General features: G+C 40.3%; 1 protein-coding gene across 7 annotated transcripts in view; it reads right to left on the minus strand.

The window, feature by feature from the left end:
* Nucleotides 1–2,770: 2,770 nt before the first annotated feature.
* LOC148021584 (uncharacterized) overlaps nt 2,771–21,217 on the minus strand; it is a 34,913-nt gene continuing 16,466 nt past the window's right edge. For 4 of the 7 annotated variants that reach the window (XM_087697008.1, XM_087697009.1, XM_087697007.1 and 1 more), the window contains 6 exons: nt 19,606–19,720; nt 19,389–19,480; nt 5,076–6,643; nt 4,859–4,978; nt 4,131–4,780; nt 2,771–3,993 (listed from right to left, as the gene is read on the minus strand). In XM_087697008.1, the coding sequence (XP_087553134.1) occupies nt 3,895–3,993; nt 4,131–4,780; nt 4,859–4,978; nt 5,076–6,643; nt 19,389–19,480; nt 19,606–19,720 (2,644 nt within the window). In that variant the 3' untranslated portion in view covers nt 2,771–3,894. The remainder of the gene's footprint in view (nt 3,994–4,130; nt 4,781–4,858; nt 4,979–5,075; nt 6,644–19,388; nt 19,481–19,605; nt 19,721–21,217) is intronic. The other 3 variants (XR_015694343.1, XM_087697011.1, XM_087697010.1) reach the window with 3 other exon arrangements.

Consider the following 21,217-nt stretch of genomic DNA (forward strand, 5'->3'; position numbering starts at 1 on the left):
CCACTAACTCACTATTTATTATATTTAATTAATTACATCTACTTAAAAACAGCATAGTTACATCACCAACCGATTACTATATTCATTTACACCATTTTAACTTGGTAAAGAAAGAAGAAAAGCCAACAAAAAAAAGATTTGGCATTTTTCTCTTATTGTGTTCTAGTAAGCTTCTTGCATATATTTTGTGTTTGATGTATCAATTCAAGCAACTCACCCCACCGTACGTGCCATGTTTCTGTAGGTTTCAAAAGCATTAGGGAGTGACATCTTAATGGTTTGGCACATTAGAACATTGTACCAATTGTTCGAAAAGATCCAAGTTTATGTACTATACAAGCATTTGAGCAATCTATTATGTCTAGGTATACATCCTCATTTTAGACATAATAAAGTAAGGATGTAACAAATTGTGCACAAATTGTGTATCTTTTAGAGAGAGAGAGAGAGAGAGAGAGAGAGAGAGAGAAGCAATTCTTTCTTCATAAACTAAGTAGAAATGAAATTCTTACAACAAAATCAAATCATGTTAATTGGAACTTAATACATTTAAAGTGATTAAGTATTATATTAGTTGATTTTAGAAAAAAAATGGATTTAAATGCATTGACACTTGTGCAAATACTATTTCAAAAAGAAAAATCATTAATTTTGTTACAACGATAGTTCAAAAGAAAACATAGACTATTTTTTATGCTAAGATAAAAGTATACAATTACAAATTTGAGCAATAAAGTTAAGGAAAATGGCATGAGTGCACTATATAATTGTACATATAATTTTCCGTGGAAACACTTGCAACTGAAATTTGCATATATAGTAATAGAAGAAACGTGACACCTATGTAGAAATCAAGGTTCTATTTGTTTAGATAGATTCGACACTGTATACAACATTTATTCACTCATCAAGTAGACAACAAGACTGAATCCTTAGCTTGAAATTAGGTCATGTTTTGCATTGACCAACATTCCAAAAGTTGTAATATGAAAACATCCCAAGTCATGGTTTTTTGAAAACACATTATAACAAAATATGAAGTACATATTATACTCATGGTACTAATTCAAACTTAGTTTATGCAACATCCATCCTATCCTACCAAGAATTCATCCATCACTTGTGGATATTTTGCATTGACCAACATCCCAAGTCATGGTTTTTTGAAAACACAATATAACAAAATATGGTCATATTTTGCATTGACCAACATCCCAAGTCATGGTTTTTTGAAAATACATTATAACAAAATATGAAGTAGATATTATACTCATGGTACTAATTCAAACTTAGTTTATGCAACATCCATCCTATCCTACCAAGAATTCATCCATCACTTGTGGATATGCTGCACTTCTGCACGGATAAGTTTTATTTGTGTGGGCTTATAAAACCAAGCATAGCCTCCTATGCTTCCACACTAACACTCACAAACAGAATCCTTCTCAACTCTTTCGGTAAAAGCATAGGAGAGATGGACCAAATCAATAAAACACTTGAGAATTTCAAAACTGAAAATACATGAATTAGGCTCGTGTCTGATGCATGTGCAGACAGTTGGCTGCGAATGCATATCAATGTCCAGTTTTCTTTTGACAATTTTTTACCAAAAGAGCTGGACTGAAAATGCAACTACTAACAGATGCCACTAGATTAAGTCAAAGCTAGCTAAACAGGTGCCTAAAACTGAGGTGGAGTTCTTGGGCAGGATGAGCATATGAAGAACAAAAATGCAAAGTTTGGATGGTGCAATCAGTAGATGAGCTGAAGTAGGTGGATGCCATTTCATGAAAACTCCGTATGTTGAGAATCTCTCCTTTCTCTCTCAATTTCAGGAGATTTTAGTATATCATGTTTGAAACTATCAAGCCATGCTTCTCAGCACAGGTTTGTTGGTAAGGTTAGAGTTGGAGCCTTGCATGCAGTAGTGAGCCTTGCATATAGTTCGTTCATTAGTATTTATTAGTTCGTTCATCTATTCTTTTAAAGTACGGTTATTGCATATAGTTTAAAGGGAAGAAGAGAACCCCCTCCTACCAGCCATGACGATGGCCAATTAATTATCCAAGGGACTTAGAACCGATTGCCATGCCATCACTGGCTGACTACAACAAATGCTTTGCTAGGCACATCTTTTGAGCATCGGTGAGCATCCTTAAAATGGGCACTACTGGCCAAAAACATGGTAACCACAATGTTAGCTGATGTGTCTAACAAGACAATAGATCTCAACAATGCATTTGCTAGACACATCTTTTGAGCATCGGTAAGCATCCTTAAAGAATGCACATGACTGGCCAAAAACGTGGTAACTCATCTGTCTAACAAGACCATGGATCTCAACAATGCACTCGTCAAATGGCTAACCCCAACTCAAGCACCAACCTACTATTGTCATAGGATCCTCATCCCCAATAAGCCAATGGTTTTTAAGAAAATCAAAAGCACTTGAAAAGCTCAAAGATAGGCCTTGCACTTAGAAAAGATGGGAAATCCCAAGAGTAAAAGCAATGGCCTACCCTTTGGCAAAGCCGGTAACTCTCTGCACAGAGAACTTTGATAAAGTTTTTAGTGTGTAAATGCCGCAGTACCAAGTTTGAATTCCAACTCAATCGAGGAGTTTTCAACTCTCTTTTTCGAAAAAAACAAACAAACAAACAATATCGCCCAGGTTAACAAACAATGGTTACCCAACATCATCTTATGGCAATGCATGCCGCAGCATTCTGGAGTTCTGAACCTGAAGAACAAGACATGGATAACACTTCACTGCAGACAATAAAACAGGGATTAAAACATGTTTCTTGGGTTGGAACACCGGAGCTACAAGTGAGAAAATCCCAGTTATAGAACAATATTGATGAATACAGTACAAAATTTGGTGCTGCTTTCCAGCTACAGACACTACATAAGCTCCTTTGACCAAATACAGCCACCTGTCATCTCCAGTCACCTTTTAACACTCAAGCAGCATGTAGTAACCCATAAGCTCTCATCTTCAGTGATCAAAATGATACCTCAGTCTGACCCTGAAACTGGGGCAGGGTCCACTGATAAAAGCTTATTCATGTCAATACTTATCAGCAGCCTATAGTGAGGACCAAAAATCCAGCCTATGAATAATCAGAATCGATAAAATATTTTTTATTGATGAAGGCTTTCTCCATACAAGTTGGAAATGATGTCCTGTAACTCATAAGAGCCTGCAAACATATTGCGAACACCTTTCAGGTCATTTACCAAGGGGAAAAAAACTTTTGGGACCCCATGTGGAGTACTCAGTTTTCACATAATAAAGCGCGCACACCCCTCCCAGACATTCCAAGGATCAATACCTCAAAATCCCAGACAAAATGTTGTCCACTTTGCTAAAGATGCTTGCCAGTAAGTTTATCTCTTCGTTTCTTCTATGAAACAGTACCCAGACGGAACTGCATGGCTGTCTAGCTGTTTCAGTCAAGCACCATTGGTTGGACAAGAAGCTTTTAACACTGTTGGCAGGCCTGGACACTCTTCACTAACCCCAATAGAGTGTGATCCCCAAGCCAACTGAATTATCTCAAAGAGGATCAATATCACCAGAGATATAAGAGAGATCAAATGATAGCTTGCAATCCAGGATAGCACAAGCAAGGCTTGCCTGGTACATTTGCAATGCTTTTTGATAGCAGAAAATATTGGAGGATAGAACAGGCACCCTGACTTGATACTGTATCTGCACATTTCCTTAGCTTTGCCAAAAAGCTAAATCTAGGAACACACATGCACAAGAACTGAGACCCAGGAACAGCCCTTTCTTACTGCCAAACCTTGGACCCTATTCCAACAAACATCCCAGTGATAGCAGTCCTGGCCCTGTAACTTGAGTGACTGAAAGAAGTCAATTCTGTGGACTCAATTTTGTAAGAAAAATCGACCCATTCTTGAATTGCTGAAGGCCTGATCATCATGGTCATTCGGCACAGCATCCCCGTAGAATTTTGAGCCCAGTTCCTACAGGAAAGAAGAGTATACAGTTCCATGACTACAAAAATTACATTGCAAAACAAATCATATTAAGATCTTGACAACTTTTCCCAGGAAGTGCGTGCACACACAGGACTCACAACAAAGACCCTGAAAGACCTTACCTTGCTAAGAGCCAACTCCTCTAATCGTGTCTGAAGGAGTCTGTCCAGTGACATCTGAGAAAGTGCCATTTGACCAACAGTATCATTAACTAGCCGTTGCCCTGCCATATTTGTTTCTGAATTAGAAGCCAACCTGTTCCACTCATCCCAAGCATTCACAGAATGCTGGAGCCTCGATTTGGCAATGCCATTACTATACACTGGCTCTTGCACACCTAGATGTGAAAGGTGAGGACCCATGGAGTTGCGATACTGCCCAGCTAACCTTGGTGGACTTGCAATTTCATTAAAAGATGACTGGAACAAGGATGGCAAGGGAACATCATGCTCCTGATTTGTGAAGCCAAGTTGAGAAACAGGGTTCGCACCTCCAAAATTTCCATACAAAAGCCGTTGTTGAATTTGATAGTTTGAATCAAAGCCTGATGATTTTGACTGCTGTGTTAAGCTTGATGCTTGGGAAAACAAGCCTGGTAATGCTGATGGAGTAGCTGAAAATGGTGCAGTTTGTCTCACACCACTTGGTGGCTTTCCTCTTCCAACTGCCATTATTGCAGGGTCAAAAAATTCGACATCATTCGTACTGTTGGATGCTTCCATATGACCGTAAGCATCTGAAGTTGCCAAGATTCTTGGAAAATCTTCGATATCTGTTCAATAGTAAGATTGTCAAAAATGGAGACCCATTATGAGAAGAAAATTCACGAGTTTGACAGTAAATAACATACCTGAATTCTTCCTGGGATCTGGAGGCCTATTATGAGAAGAAAATCCAGGAGGAACTGCTGAAACCCTTGTAGCTGAAAATCCAGGAGGAGCACTAATGGGAGCTCTCATAGATGGTAGTACTGGCACAACAAAACATTCATCAGATACTTGCAAAAGTTGTTCCAGAACCTGTTAAACGTATTTATATGAGATTTGGCAATGATGTGAGCACATTACCAAAAGGATCGGCTGAAGTTCCATTGCTAGTAGCCCTGTTCAAAGTCATTCCACCAAAGTCTGTAGTTATGCTCTCTGTCACATAACTTGAGTTGCCACCATATGAAGTCCCATTGAGTGCTTCAACAGAGACATTTTTCTTGTCAGTATCACTCTGAGATAAAATCTTCTGTCCTGATGACAACATTTCTTCCATAGCTTCATCCTGCCTGGCAAATTGAAATCTTGATTGCTTGCTGTTGGATGATTTCCACGAAGTCGGGGGAATATCTTTAAGTCCTGAAGATGGAGACAACTCCACATGTTTTCCATTGAACAGAATGTGTGCCCAATCATGGGGGCTTCCATCAGTCCAAAAGTCAAAGCCCTCTGAAAAAATACCAGAGATGAGTTCCCGTTCCTCATTACCTTCACTTCTGTTCTTTAAAGGAGCCCAATGTCCATTTCCATCTCCCAAGGTTGATCTATTTTCTGAACTTGAAAGCCTTTGCTGAACTTGTCTCTGTTGTCCATCAAGATTGTATATCGAAGACTTGTCCACAAATTTATTATTTGAACAGTAAGCTTTGGCTGGCCCATCAGCTGGGGATGAGCAAAGGGTATTGCTTCGTCCCTCTGATTGCAAATGAATATTCAAGCCGCCAACACTTAAAGATGATGACTGCTTCGTGTCAGCATGTGCAGTAGCAAAAGATTGCAGAGTATCCCCTTGTATATGCGATGTTTGTAACTCCCAAGTTTGCCCTCTGGAAGGATGTGTTTGAGTAGATTGATCCCTTGCAGCAGATCCCAAAAAAGTTTCCAATGCTGCACCTGAAGTGGATGCCTGCTTATTACTCCCAGGCCTGCTGTTCACATTAGTGTCTGGACTCTGGCTGCTAGGACCCAAGCTTGTCTCTCTAAGATCATGGAGTCCATCACCAACAGTGGGTAGACTTTCCAAGAGAGTGAAAACAGATGATCCTTGTAAAGAATCAACACTATACAAACTATGATCATCTTGGGAATGAGATGAACTCAACAAATCATCTTCCAGGTTGCTGCCATTACCTTCGGCAGAGATGATACATGATCTTACCGCTGGCTGGTCTGATTTTGGAACATCATCAACCTGCCTCTTGGCATCCAGGCTTGGGCTTTCACCGACACTCGAGTGCCTGCTATGTGAGCCTGCCTGGCTAGACCGAGATCCAGAATTTTCATTTTTCCCTGTCCCGTCCAGGGCCTCAGTATAAACATGAGTTTTTACATCAGAACCTACAGAATAAAGCTCTGCTTGTGAGGCACGAGAAGTAAGAGTCTGTGCATCTGCAGGAGCAGAAATGGATGGTATGGAAGACGTCGATGCTCCATCTGTAGCATTGAGTTTCATACAATTTGTACCACTGTAACTGTTTGTGAAAGGTGACTGCACAACTTGCTTACCATTGCATGTTGCAGAGATCGTTGCCGGTGCTGATGTTAATGGCACAGTAGTGCCTGTGCCTATTTTTACTTTGGCACCTGTGGATCCTGTACCAGATCTCCCCACAGTAGGGCGTGATGAGGAGGAAGTGGAACGAGAACCCCTGCTCCCATATATTCCAGCAAACAGTACAAACGTTAAAAAACTATAAAAATGCATCCTAAGTTGCTCACAAAACATGTAACCTTGCTTTTGGTTGTTCCAACTCACTTACAGTTCATAAATAGGCTCTTTAGTAAATACACAATATTATAATCCCAAAGAAATCACTTCTCACACTAATAAACATTGCTCATGTTTCAGGAGAATGTAGTAGTACATAGCAGTCCCTTTTCAAGGGTAAGATCAGAACCATGCCTGATCAATGTTACCGTTTCTCTTTCTATTGAATGAAACCTTACAAACTAGAAGATGCAGTAGGCTTAAACTTGTGTGTTTGTAGGATTGGACGCTTTTTGTGCATCCTTCAAACATAACATTCAAGAATTATCAGTTCTATATTATTCACACAGCAACCTAGAGCAACTCCCTCCCTTCTGTCCCTCAGTCCTTGCAATACTTTAGAAATTTCTCATCAAATAGCAAGGCGTCAGCTTCTAGACTCTGTAGTGCACTTGGGACATGGCAGCATTTTCCTTGAAAATAACAGAGCTGAGAGGATAAACAGTTCTGGGCATTAGAGTGATCTAGAACCTTGTTGGAAGAGTCGCCCATGGGTACATAACAAGCCAAAGTTCTGGACACTAAGAATGGCCATACCTGGTCATTCTACACATTAAGAAAGTGGAATCTAATGACTTGGCCAAATTTGGTAAATGGAGACTGGCCCACTGATTCAGTCACCTCAGTCTAGCAATAATGTACTTGCATATGTTTTCAAATAAGTGTACAGCAGGTTTTGGGCCTCAACTTGTTTCCTTCAACTCTTTCAATCTCCTCTCTCATGTATGTGCAAATCATGCACTCACTCCAAATTCTTAGTAGGTCTGCAATCCCTTGCACATGGGCACTGCGTTACATTTGTTATCAAAGCGGCAGCTTCAGCTTTTGCGCTTTCCTACCCTCCCACCTTTATGTGCAAGATAGAGGGCAGCACACTGCAAAGACATGACACAACAATTCCTGCCTGCAATTTCCAAGTTTTCAATCCCAAAAAGAGTTTTGTTTTTGGGCTTATTCCAAGCACCACATAATGTCTACAGACTTTTGAGCTAAAACACATTTTACAGCTGATTAGCATCTTTAAACAGCCCCAAAACATGCCTAACTAATGAAAACACAAATTTGATGCGCAGTTCGAGAGAGTTTTAGTGATCCCCCAAACCCCTAATTTTTGGGGCACCCTTCAACATCTATAAATAGACAAGCCACCCACCATTCAGCCTCATCCTTTTGTGCAAGTTTCCCACTCTACCGTGCAAATTTCATCCATCAACTCACCAACTGCAGTCTATCACTATCCAACCCTAGGCGACTAGTTTTCAACCATCGCCCTATGTTTGGAGGTCTCCATCTATTGTGTCACCATAGCACCTGATCAGCCTGCATTTTCAACATCTAGTGCCAAGTGACAGGTTGTTACCATCTCTCCCACCAGGCAACTACTGCAATACTTGCATTTTTTCTGTCCAACAAGCTGTGTACATCAGCAAACACCTCTCCCATGTCGCCTAACAGTTCTCTGCCTAGGGTGATCAGTTTTCAGCCTTCTTCTGATGGTACACTATTACATTTACCAGATTTCAACCTCTGACTGGTATGTTTTGGTGACCAGCCTGCTGCCCTTCATTATTCAGCACACTCTCGTCTTCGACTAGTGGTTATAGTACTTGGGATCTGTCTCTGATGGACGTCACTCTCTGACACTTCGTTGCTCTATCCTTGGGCATTCTATACACTCTTACATTCACCTACAGCATTCATTCACTTCAGATTTTCTTTTCCCTATGTTTGTCTCTGTTGTTTGAGTTTTGAGTTTTGAGTTTTGAGTTTTACATTTTGCATTAAGGTTTGGGTTTTGCTTGTCACTATCTAAGTTGTGTTTCAGCCTTGGTCGTACATGTTGTATTTCCTCAGTGCAAACCCTAGCACATCTTCACATGGTATCAATATCGGTGCTCTTCTAAAGTGTATCCTACGGTGATTGTGGAGGCTAGTATTTTTGCGAGACTCACATGCGACTCGATTCTGACTCATAATGTCTCAAGAACCTTCTTCTAGGGATCCTATGACGCCCTATTAGGCTTCTCCATCATTGGAGGCTCTGAGAAGACATTATGGTCTCAAGGAGGAGGTAGACTCAGCTTCACCTTTACTATCTTCTTCATGTTTTGGTCATATTATACATGAGGAGTTTAAGGAGTACTTGCGCATCATGTACAATCAAGTTTACACCCCTCCAACAAGTGCTACTACTCCGTCTAGACCAATTACTGGGACTACCATCTCTTTAATCTTGGAGGGACACAACATTCGACAAGTGAGGTGATCCATCTCCTTCATCATAGCCAAGCCTTATGTCAAGTTTATATAACCCTTTTGAGTCATATGAGCCAAAACCCTCTCTTGTTTCTTCTTTTATTATGCAAGATCCGGATGATTTTTAGTATGTTAACTTTAATAGAGGAGGCTCTTGAAGCAGATACCCTCATTAGATATATCTCTACCATCTATTTCATTTGAGCAAGTAAACCACACTTCTCAACTCCCTCCCATCCCACCGCTATCTTCTCCACATTCTGATCTCTTCACATCTTCATTCCAAAATCTTGGATTGCACTCCACTTCCACTCAAAACACACTAGGGGTTGAATCTTTCATCTCCACTCCTAGCACCTTTCTTTCTCCATACCACAATGTATCTACCCTCCATTCACTACACCTCTTGGCGCATCATTAGGGGGAATGCCACCCTTAACACTATAACTTCCATATATTCCCACTTTACCACATCCTTACACTCTAAGACAACTATGATGGGCATCCCCCTCACTACCCCGAGACACTTACAACCCCCCATACGACCTTTCCGACGCAAGGATATTCATCCTCTAATTACGGACTATTGTCACACATTCCTTGGGTCACTCCTACGCAAGGATTTCCATCCTCTACTCCATATGTCCCTCTGTCTTTGTCCTAGGCTCCTCAAGCAAATACCATACCCATACACAGTCCACCCATACCCACATTTGGATCCTATGTGCATACTTCTCGTATGCAAAGTGGAAACTTTGGGATTGCTTCCCAAGTGTACTCCACTCCCCCACCCTAATACCCTATCCACCCTAACCCCATTATAGACCCGTCTCTATCTCCTAGCACTATCACTCCTATTGCAACGGCCAAGAATGCCTTCACAAATAAGACTCATTTTAATATATCGAATTTTACCACTTGGTCGAACTTCATGCAAGAAGTGCTTGAATCTCAATCTCCCTATCCATCCTACCCCCATTACACACCTTCTCTATCTCCTAGCACTACCACTCTGATTGCATCATTCATCAAGGAGTTGGCTCCACCCAATTGGTCTGTACTTAAGAGAACAGAATCAAAGAGGGCTTCAGTCTCTGGAGGACTCTTTGGCCAACATCTCTTTTACTTCCTGCATTTCTATGTCTATGAATTCAGCTTTCATACAGAGGGGGAGATATTCGGTTCTGAAGGTGTCGAAACTCACTCTTCTAAGGATCGTTGTGGTGACATTATCATAGTAATGCCAGCTTCTGATGGTTTCAATAGTGTATGTGGTGAAGAATACTCTATCCACCAAACTCGTCTAAGAAAGCCTAAACAAATAAGACTCGTTTTAACAGATCGAATTTCACCACTTGGTCAAAGTTCATGCAACAAGTGCTAGGATCTCAGTCCCCCCTATCCATTCTACCCCCATTACACACCTTCTCTATCTCGTAGCACTACCACTCCTGCTGTTGCAACTGCTAAAAATGCCTTCATGGATAAGATTCATTTTAATGGGTCGAATTTCACCACTTGGTCCAACTTCATGCAACAAGTGCTTGAATCTCTCAAACATTGGGACCTCGTCATTGGTATCGATTTAGCTCACCCTAATAGCATCCGTCAATGGAGAGCTTATAATGCCACGGCCAATTTTAAGCTAATGCAAGGATTGTTTCTTGAGTTCCACTTTTAGTTACAACATTTTTCCCTCGCATCCAAACGTTGGAGTCATCTCATTGACCACTATGTGGTACAAGATCGCACTCCATTATCAATTTCAATTTTGAGCTTCAAGAGTTTTCCATTAACGAAGGAGATGATCTGAAAGTCAAGTTGACCAAATATCGATAGTTACTCACTGGGTTTGCCACTACTAGCACCCGAAATCAAACAACGATCAAGTCACATTCTTCTTAAACAAGTTGTTAAACAAATACTTCAATTTTATCCAATACATTCTCTCTCTACCTAGATTGCTGACCGGAGTATCAGTTCTTGCGTTATGCACGGCTACACAATCAAGTCCACAAGAAAGCCTCCATATAGCCTTACTCAGAGAGGCAAGGGTCGGTTGCCTCTTCTCCAAGAGAAAAAGCCAACAGTAGCAAGAACTCGCAAGATGAAATGGCAAGCCAAAACAAGGGTGACACCCCTTCCTCCAACAAAACCCACCACTGGACGAATCCTAAGTTATTTTCACTAGCGGATTACACCACCATCCTTCTTCACATGCTCCTTCATCACCTTTTTTCTCATCATCAACATCCTCGAGAGGATGAATAAGCTTGTATTATTTTATAATGTGTTGGATATACTATCCCTACTCCTGTCTTATGGGTCACTATTAATTAATCGGTCACCATCTATAAGATTAACTTTCCACCCACCAAAAAAAAAAAGTTAAATGTGGTTCCATCCCCTTTTGTAGGGCTTGGTGGGCCACTAGGCAGCTGACATACACCCTTTGTTCCATGCCATGTCCTCTCTGGGGTGACTACTTGAAATCCTTTGGTAAGATAACCATCACCTTTGCAGTCTTGGTAGGCCACTAAGCAACCAACATGCACCCTTTGTTCAATGCCCTAGCTACTTTGGGGTGGGATGCCTTAAGGTAAACATTGCATGCCTTTCCTTCTCAGCTCAGCTTTGGGCTTGAGAAAAGGTTAAGCTAAAACACATCACCTCACAAACAATTGATTAGCATCTTTAAACAGCCCCAAAACATGCTTAATTAGTGAAAAACGCAAATTTGATACGCAATTCGAGAGAGTTTCAATGGTCCCCCAAAACCCTAATTTTTGGGACACCCTTCAATATCTATTAATAGACGAACCGCCCGCCATTCAGCCTCATCCTTTTGTGCAAGTTTCTCACTCTACCATGCAAATTTCAGATTTCAACTATTAGCCACCTATCGTCTCTTGTCTAGCCATCACCAATTGCAGCCCATCACTATCCAGCCCTAGGCAACTTATTTTCAACTATTGCCCTACTCTCTAGAGGTCTCCATCTATTGCATCATCATAACACTTGATCAACCTACGTTTTACGCATTTGGTGCCAAGTGACGAGCTGCTGACATCTCTCCCACCAAGGGACAACTGCAATACCTACGTTTTTGCTGTCCAATAGGCCGTCTACATTAGCACACACCTCTACTGTTGTCACCTAACAGTTCTCTATCTCAAGTGATCAGCTTTTAGCCTTCCTCTGGTGACTAACCTGTTGCCCTTCATTATTCAGCACTCTCTCATCTTCCACTAGTGGTTATAGTACTTGGGATCCATCTTGGGTGGACGTCACTCTTCAACACTTCATTTGCTTTGCCATAGGGCATTCTATATTCTCTTACATTCATTTATAGCATCCATTCACTTCACAGTTTCTTTTCTCTGTGTTTGAGTTTTGAGTTTTGCTTATGCGTTTTGCATTTTGCATTTAGAATTTGAGTTTTGCTTGTCACTATCTGAGTCTTTGTGTTTTAGTCTTGGTCATACATGTATATCCTCAGTGCAAACCCTAGTACATCTTCACACAGACTTTCCAAATGTGTTGGAATTGGGAGGTTCCATTCATCTCATAGGTAGAAAACAGTTTTTTACAAATTAAGAAACAGCAAGAAACATGTTTTATACACTCTAGAGTCAATAAATCATAATCAATATTAAGAAGATTCCATCATTTGATATATAGAAAAGTAAAGTTAAGCCTCTTCCTAGTTTTTGAGGATTTAACAAGCTTGACTCTTTTACTTTTGAAAAATAATGTTTATTATTCTTTCTTTAAAAATTCAAGTTTTGTTTGAATACTTACATAAAAAATGTTTTGTACATTTCAAATTGTAGGAAAGGTGTTTCTATGCAACCTTGGATTTAAATTAGATCAGCCCCAATGACGCTCGAATGAAACCCGCCCTACTACCATTCTATTCTTAGAATAGCACGTCGCTTGCAAAGCCCCTCCTCAACATGATCAAATGAACACCTTCACTAATTTGTAATAACCCAGCTATGTAGCTTACAGACTGTAAAACAATCCACCTATGATCCAAACTACACAAGAGACAACTAGCCATACTCACATAGAAGAAACGGTACATCATCCCAAGGCCTTTGTTTTACAGAGGTCCTTGTGTCCTTGTGAATATGTATCAAGGGATTTCTTACCCATATCTAGCTCAAATAATTCTCAAAATTTCTCAATATGATCATTGGTTCGAAAACATTTCCAAGAAACTGGAAGGTTTAAGCTTGGGTCATAACCATGCCTACCAAGCTTATGCCTTCTGTGAGTATATATCCAAGGGTAAGATTGAACAATTCTTCAAACTTCTCAAATATATTCCTCAATCAAAAAACGTTTCCAAAAAAATGGATTGTAATGCTGTCCCAAATTCGGGCTTACCTTGTATGTTGAGCTAAAATATGCATTACTTGCTAATTAGCCTCTTAAACAGCCCCAAAACACAGTAAAAATGCTCTTTTAGAGTAAAACCCTAAAACAGGGAGCGATTCGAGAGAGTTCAATGGAAACCCTAAAACGAGGAGGGATTCAAGAGAGTTTAGTGAAAACACTAATTTTTGGGGCGCCCTTCCACATCTATAAATAGACAGGCTGCACCCATTCAGCCATTATCCTTGTTTGCAGGTTACACCAACCCACACACCCTCTACTCCTGTTGGCGCCCAATTTCCAGCCTGCAGCCCGCCTCCATCTACTGTCTAGCCATCATCGACTGCAACCACATTATCTTCAGCCTGTCCATTGCTGTAGGCGACAGCTCTCAGCTGCTGGCGACTACTACAAATTGTCCCAGACTGTTGTTCAGCCTGTTGTCCATCATCTCCAAGGTCAGCCAGCCTGCGTTTTCAGCATTGCAAGCCCTGACGCTCTCAAACACTGTTTCAGCCTACTGTTTACAACAGACTGTGCACAGTTTCCAGCCTCCGATCGGTGGTACACTGCTGCGTTTACCAGTTTCCAACCTCCAGACTACTACGTTTTGGTGACCAGCCTGCTGCCATTCACTATTTAGCTGCCATTCACTTTTCAGCACTCCTACACTCCGACTAGTGGTCACAGACTTGGGATCCGTCTTCAGTGGACGTCACACTCTGACATTGCTCCGCCCTTGAGCACACTGTACACTCTTACATTCATTTACAACATTCATTCACTTCAGAGTTGTGTTCTCTCTCTCCATTCTTATGTTTGTGTTTGAGTTTTGAGTTTGCGTTTAGGGCTTGAGTTTTGAGTTTTGCGTTTAGGGTTTGAGTTTAGCCCTTTGTGTCTGTATCTGTCTCTTTGTGTTTCAGTCGTGGTCGTACACTGTGTGTCCTCTGTGCAAACCCTGGCAGTTTCCTTCACATCATAACCCTGCCTACCAAGCATATGCCTTCTCCTATGAAATGATTCATATCCTCACAATGTGCTCCATGTCATTGAAGTAATACAAATCAAAGCAATATCTGGTGCAAGAACCACCCCTAAGAACTAATTAATATTTCATTGAACTTACACAATTTATTATATCTATTTGGACATCTCAATAAGAACATTCTAAGTAACATTTTGAAGGGCCTTTTAAAACTAGGCCTCAATTCAAGTTATCATCTAATCAACCATTTAACCCACTTTCATCAGCAAAGACAAAAAACTCCTCACCCTTTTGGCCATTTTGAATATCAGCCCTCTTGTTTCCACTATTTTTTTCTTTTATGTGCCATGCGCTAACTCTAAGATCTCATCATGTTCATTATTTCTACAACATGGATAGTTGACTATTGACTTGGGAAGAAGGCTCCTTGGCAGACTCTTGTAAACAACCTTAGACTTTAATATTAGATTGTATAAAGCCAAAATACACTTTCAAATTGTAGTGGAGAAAAAGGGGGGAGGAGGAAGAAATCGTAGCATCACCACGAAAAAAGATATTTAATAAGTCTAAATCACAAAGTCTATAATACAAGGAGATATACAAGAATCATCCAAATGCAAGCCACCAAAGTCTTCTCATGGCAAGCATTGCTAGAGACATACCCATGAACAATTCAAATAAAAGTAAGTAGCAAAATGCACATCAAATCATAAATGTGGAGCACCGTATCAACACACCTTCATGGTAATAATCAAAACAAGCATATATTATCAAACGCTTGTAGCTACTCAATTATAAATGCTACAAAATCATCAGCTTTTCGAAGGATAATAATACATTTTAGCCAAGATTTCACAAAATATTCTCCGAGAAACTTTGTTTGCGACTAATGAGAGAAAAGGAAAGTTGGCATGTCCAATATATGTTATCGAACTCTTGCAGCTAGTGGATCATAGACACTTTCAAAAACAATTAACTTTTGTAAGGATAAAGTTAAATTTTAGCTAAAATTTCACCAAATTTGGCCTTGAAAATGCAGTATGGTATTCTTCAATCTACGATTCTATTGCATTATCTTTTGAAGTTCAAGCAAATCATTGTCAAACCTACTTTCTCTCTCTCAATAATAGTTGAAACCAACCTATATAACTAATCTATAGAACAATGAACGTAAACTTACTCACACACACTATTCAATTCAACATAGAAAAAAAATAACACAAAGAATCTGAGAGCTAGAGCACTTTTGCATAATAGTTTTGCATAATAGATGACACTAGATTGACCCTCAAGGTGAGTACCCCTTCAGTATTTCTTTAATATTGAAAAAGAGTCTTTACAAGAACCACTTGTGACCTCCTAATGTGATCAATGTGGCTATCATACATCAGCTTTTTTTTTTTTTGCTAATGATTCCTCATGCATCTCGCTCTTCAATGCATTTTGCTCCAACTACTATATCCTCAATTGCTCTCACCAACCTTGACCAAGGAGCTTTGAATATGTCGCAATTACATACTCAAACTAGTGTATCTTCACGCATACAAAGCTACAATCGCTTCAATGTTCACCAACATGACATTGAAAAAAGCATCCACGGTCTATCATTTCTACCACATTGGAATCATTGAGGATTTCGCACAAATCTCAATCCCACACTAATCTGATTTGCTCAATAAGGCCTCAACCTTGATTGTTCAACAATCTTAGAGCTTTGCCCTGAACAATGCACCCTCAATCCACTATCGAATTAGAGTAATTCAGAATTGTAAATCTACTATCCATAAACCCTAATCTCTGGCATGCATTTGCCTTGAGATTGAATGCCGAATTTAATGCTTTCAATGGTTGACAAATCAAATCTACATGTCTAAATGTATTTTCCCTAATGTTTGCTCCAAATCTTCAATGATTTAGCAACCCAAAACAAGGGGAAATTTGAGGGTTTTGGTTAGAATGTCTTCGGCAAGCAATTCCACACCCAAAATGACTAAATTCTGCAAACCCTAGCCATTGATCTATTGTAAACAAAAAACCCTAATTTTGATCAGCTATAAAACAAAGCTTACACAACTTGAGAGAGAGAGAGAGGAAAAAAAAGAGATTGATTCTCGGTTATCCGACACATCAAGATGGTTACAAAAGACTCTCCTCTTGCTATTCGTCACAAAGAATCAACAAGCATGCATCTCCTTTTGTTGCTATAGCTCTCCAAACTTAGGCTACTCCAAAAGTGAGAGAGAATAAGAGAAAACGAGAGTCAATAGCCAAGGTCGAGTTTCCAAAAGAATAACCAACAGCTCCTTAGTCACATCATGTTTTTTTATTAAAGGTTAATTAATGACTTGATCATTAATTACAAGTGAGCTGCTCACTGGACAATTTAATGAAAGTTTCACATTGCATTTTATTTTTTTTGCCTTGCTCTTGTACAACATAGCCTATACAATTGTCCACTACATGACTAGTATCAAATCCTTCACTACTTGTGCAATGGTTACCGTGCCAAGAGCTAGGAATATCAAAATTAAAGCTCATTTTAATTAAAAATCTTCATAAAGCTTAATTAAGTCATTGAGTTCATTTCTCATTTTGGAGACAATAGCCCACACTCTCCAAGTCACATTTTGTTGAATCTATTGGTTAATCATGACAATAATCACACGCATATTGAGCAAACAAAACTAAGCGTAGAATGAACAATTAACTATCATTCATTTACACCTAACTTTTCCTCCTTAATTCAGCCCAATCATGGCAATCATCACACGTGTGTTGAGTGACCAAAACCAAGGGTAGAATAAACAATTGATTATCATGCATTTCCACCTAATTTGTACTCCTCTATTCAGCCCCAAAAGGTTTTATTTATGATTAAAAGGTTTTTACTTGCACAATAGGACAAATGTCCCGAAATTCTCTATTAAAGGGCAAGTTGTAAGAATCTATCACTCTCTTTTTTCATTCTCCCAATCACTCTCCCTCTTCATAGAGTATAATTCCTCTTCTTCCCTTTACCACATCGCGGTTGTTGCCCAACTAGGGCTGCAAATGCGTACCTTGGAGCTGCCTAGAGCTGCAGCCCACTTGGTTGGCCCTGCCGCCCGTGTCTACTGGTCATCACCCAGCTGCCACACCCAATCAAAGAGCAGCTGCCCACCTGCGCTTCCAAGATCTGCCATCATTTTGGAGGATGTCATCATCAGCTACTGATGCTGCCACATTAACAATACCTTCGTTTCGATCTGTTTGCTATCCTAGAAGCTGTCACCTACAATTACAGCCAGTTGCCATCACAATCTGAGGATTGCATCTGTGTTTTATGCTACTATTGCAGTTACAGCCAGTGTCTCAAACTATGGAGCAGTCCCTCATCCTTCTGGTGGCTCTATCTCATCAGCAGACTCTTGCATTTTTCTGCTACATGTATTTCCATCAACAGACATTCTGGTTTTGCTGCTTTAACCCCTATAAGTCATCTTTGTCATCACCCACAACTACGAAGGACTGACTTTCGTCTCCTTCATTGATGTCTATCTTCATCCGATGTCTTCTCCAACAGCAACCCCCCCCCCCCCCCCATTGCAAGACTATGCTTCACTCCCTTCACAATGCTGCCAACTAATGATCCACAACACTGCAATCATCTCAAGCCACTCCATTGACTCTCGACTCAATTGGTTCACACCTTAGCCCAAGTTCCAAAGACATAGAGGCCAAGAGCCCCCCACTATATCATCATTAGATTTGGAGCATCATTTCATGCATTCTTTAATCTTTGAGTTTTTGGAACGATAAGTTTTTTTCCATTGATTGATTGATTGAGAGAGAGAGAGAGAGAGAGAGAGAGAGAGAGAGAGACTGTTTACATAGTCCCCCCTTTATCCTTCCTATCCCTATCCTTCACCTTACTAAACCCAATTTAGATACTTTTGGGCAATCTGAAGTTCCTCAAGCACCTTCTGTTGATTGAAACATTCTTTACTGCTAGGATCAAGGTTTCATTATCTACACTTGCGTGGATATATTTGTGATCTCACATTTGAAATCGGAAGGCTATGAGACTCCATGGTCCCTTGGTGCTCATCCTCACCTTATAAACACTATGCTCTTTAAACAAATTACCAAATTCCCAAGAAGCTTGGGAATACATGTCTAAGAGAACTTCACAAAGTGAAGTGATATCCCTTAAATCATTTGTGAGATTTTCAATCCTAACACTGCTTCAACTTGGACCTGAGACCTTCACTCTTGCTCTGCATAATAGTTGAGATTAGGCACTCCCTAACTTGAGGTAAGACTTCCTAAAGTCTTGCACTCAATTCTTGTATACATGTTCCATCACCCATGACCTAAAGTGGGCAATGTCAGAAATACTCTTAGGTGTAAACACCGTGCATAAATACATATTTATGCATGTGGTCAACACTCATTCTTCCTTTCCTCATTATCAAGGACTCTCTAGTCCATTCTATACCATACTTTAATTAGAAGCATATAATATTCTCTCAAAGCATCATTTTGGTTACTGTTTAATTAAAAGGAAATGAAGGTGAGAATAATGAGTTATCAAGAAACAAATCAATTTTAGATGCATAAAGGGATTTTGTTATGCAAGGCCATCCAGGGGTACAGAAATCTCTAAAAGAACATGCAACATTGAAAGCTCTAAGCAGCCATCACCTCTGAAACTAGTGGTTTGCAAGATTCAAAAGCGATGACATCAATTTAAGAATTATTTAAATATTAAGCTGAATACATCCATCTTACTGCAAGCCATATATGATTCAGAATGAAATTGGCGGTTAGAGAGATTTCAGACAGAGATTGAACGAGAGTATCCTAGACGGGCCGGAGATCATAATGATTAGAAGAATTTAGTATGGCCTAGAGTTATTTGAACACTCATCAGGTAAACTCAACATGAAAGCCTCCTGATTTGTGAGAGAGAATGAAACTACCCATACCAAAAGAGCAATCAAGCACTATAAAACTGCCACCATACCAGGAGGCTGCAGCAGGTAAACTGCTTGACTTGGGAAAGCTTCCATATGTTGAAGGTGTTTTTGTTGAGTTGCCAGGTATGGTCTGTACATTCTGCATAGTTAAAAGAATAGATTATTAATCCAGCAATCCCACTCTTCCCCACCCCAGAAAAACCCAAAAAGAGAGCTTATAAAGCATGTCATTGAGATTCAAAAACCACCCATGTGAATACTTACAGTGGTCATACTTACAGTGGCCAAAGGTGCAGAATGCAAATCCAAAGGAGGGGGTAGAACAACACCCGAACGCCGCTGAGGAGGGTGAGTAAGATCATGAAAGTGCTGGTTCTTGCTGGCCAAAGTAAGACAGGTTTACACATCAGGATTTATTCAAACAAAAAAACAATGGATTGATCAATCAATCAGAACAGCTTATCAAAATTTTCTATTCACTCCCATTCAAGCAAGTTAACACAATATTTCACACTGTAAAACATTGGCATACAATCAGTGCATGCTCTGGAGTATCAGAAATGTATAATGCAAAACAAGAGCCTCCATGGAATTCTCGTTGCACTCCCACAGAACCAACACACAAATCCTCCAAAAAAGAAAAAAGGATGGAACATACCATAGTAACAGGGGATGATGAAGCAGGGATGGCATACATAATTAACATTTTACATTTCCTATTCACCAATTGTTTGCATGTGATGTGGTGGGTGGATTTGCACCATCACAAAGCATTGTGTGCATGCAAGCATGTGTGTTTTCCCTTCTAAAAGGGCTCTCTCTCTCTCTCTCTCTCTCTCTCTCTCTCTCTCTCTCTCTCTCTCTCTCTCTCTCTCTCTCTCTCTGTGTGCGTGCGTGTGCGCGTGTGTGTGCGCGTGTGTGTGTGTGCTTGCGCGCACGCATGCATGTGAAGATTTATATGCGTTTACTGATTTTGTGTGTGTGTGTGTGTGTGTGTGTGTGTGTGTGTGTGTGTGTGTGTGTGTGTGTGTGAGAGAGAGAGAGAGAGAGAGAGAAGGGAAGAAACAAAGATAAAGTTCTCTAGTAAAATATGCTGAAAATTACAACCCAAACACCTCCCCACCCCCCCCCCCCGGGGGGCCCCAAAAACCAACAATTCAAAACAGGAGCCAAAAACATCCCATGTCAACCATCCCTAACAAGGGGACAAGGTGGGAGACAGCCAGGACTAGGGTGTCCCCATCCCCTTTTGGCATCTCCTTCAACAAACCTATCCAAGATACAACCCAAGTAGCCACTACGGCCATCCTCAATTACTAGGAGACAAGGACATTGTCCCATGAAATGCTATTTTGACATTTACCAGCTTATCCCAAAGTATTACACAATTTTAAGCAAAATTGCATAGAACTTGGTTTTGAGATAGAATTGACATGGGGTAATTATTCTTCCTAATATGGGGCTTTGGATGTTTCAGCTATGGCTTGGTGGCTAGGCCTGCATAAACCTTCCAACATGGAGTAATAGAGCTCGTGGCTTCTCTCCCAAGGTTGAGTTTTGGGTACTATCACCTCATCATGTCTATTGTCCTTCACTACAGGTTACCTTGCAAGCGGAATACCAAGATTTTAGGATTGTTCTTCTCTCTCTCTCACTCCTCTTTGAAACATCCATGGCTTAAGATTCTTCTTCTCTCTCTCTCACGCCTGTTTGAAACATCCATGGTTTGGTGGCTAGGCCTGCATATACCTTCCAACATGGAGTAATAGAGCTTGTGGCTTCTCTCCCAAGGTTGACATGGAGTAATAGAGCTTGTGACTTCTCTCCCAAGGTTGAGTTTCGGGTAATATCACCTCATCACGTCTATTGTTCTTCA

Source organism: Lygodium microphyllum, chromosome 17 (assembly GCF_053477565.2).
Source record: "Lygodium microphyllum isolate KBCC chromosome 17, Lygodium_microphyllum_v1.1.10, whole genome shotgun sequence".
NCBI lineage: Eukaryota > Viridiplantae > Streptophyta > Polypodiopsida > Schizaeales > Lygodiaceae > Lygodium > Lygodium microphyllum.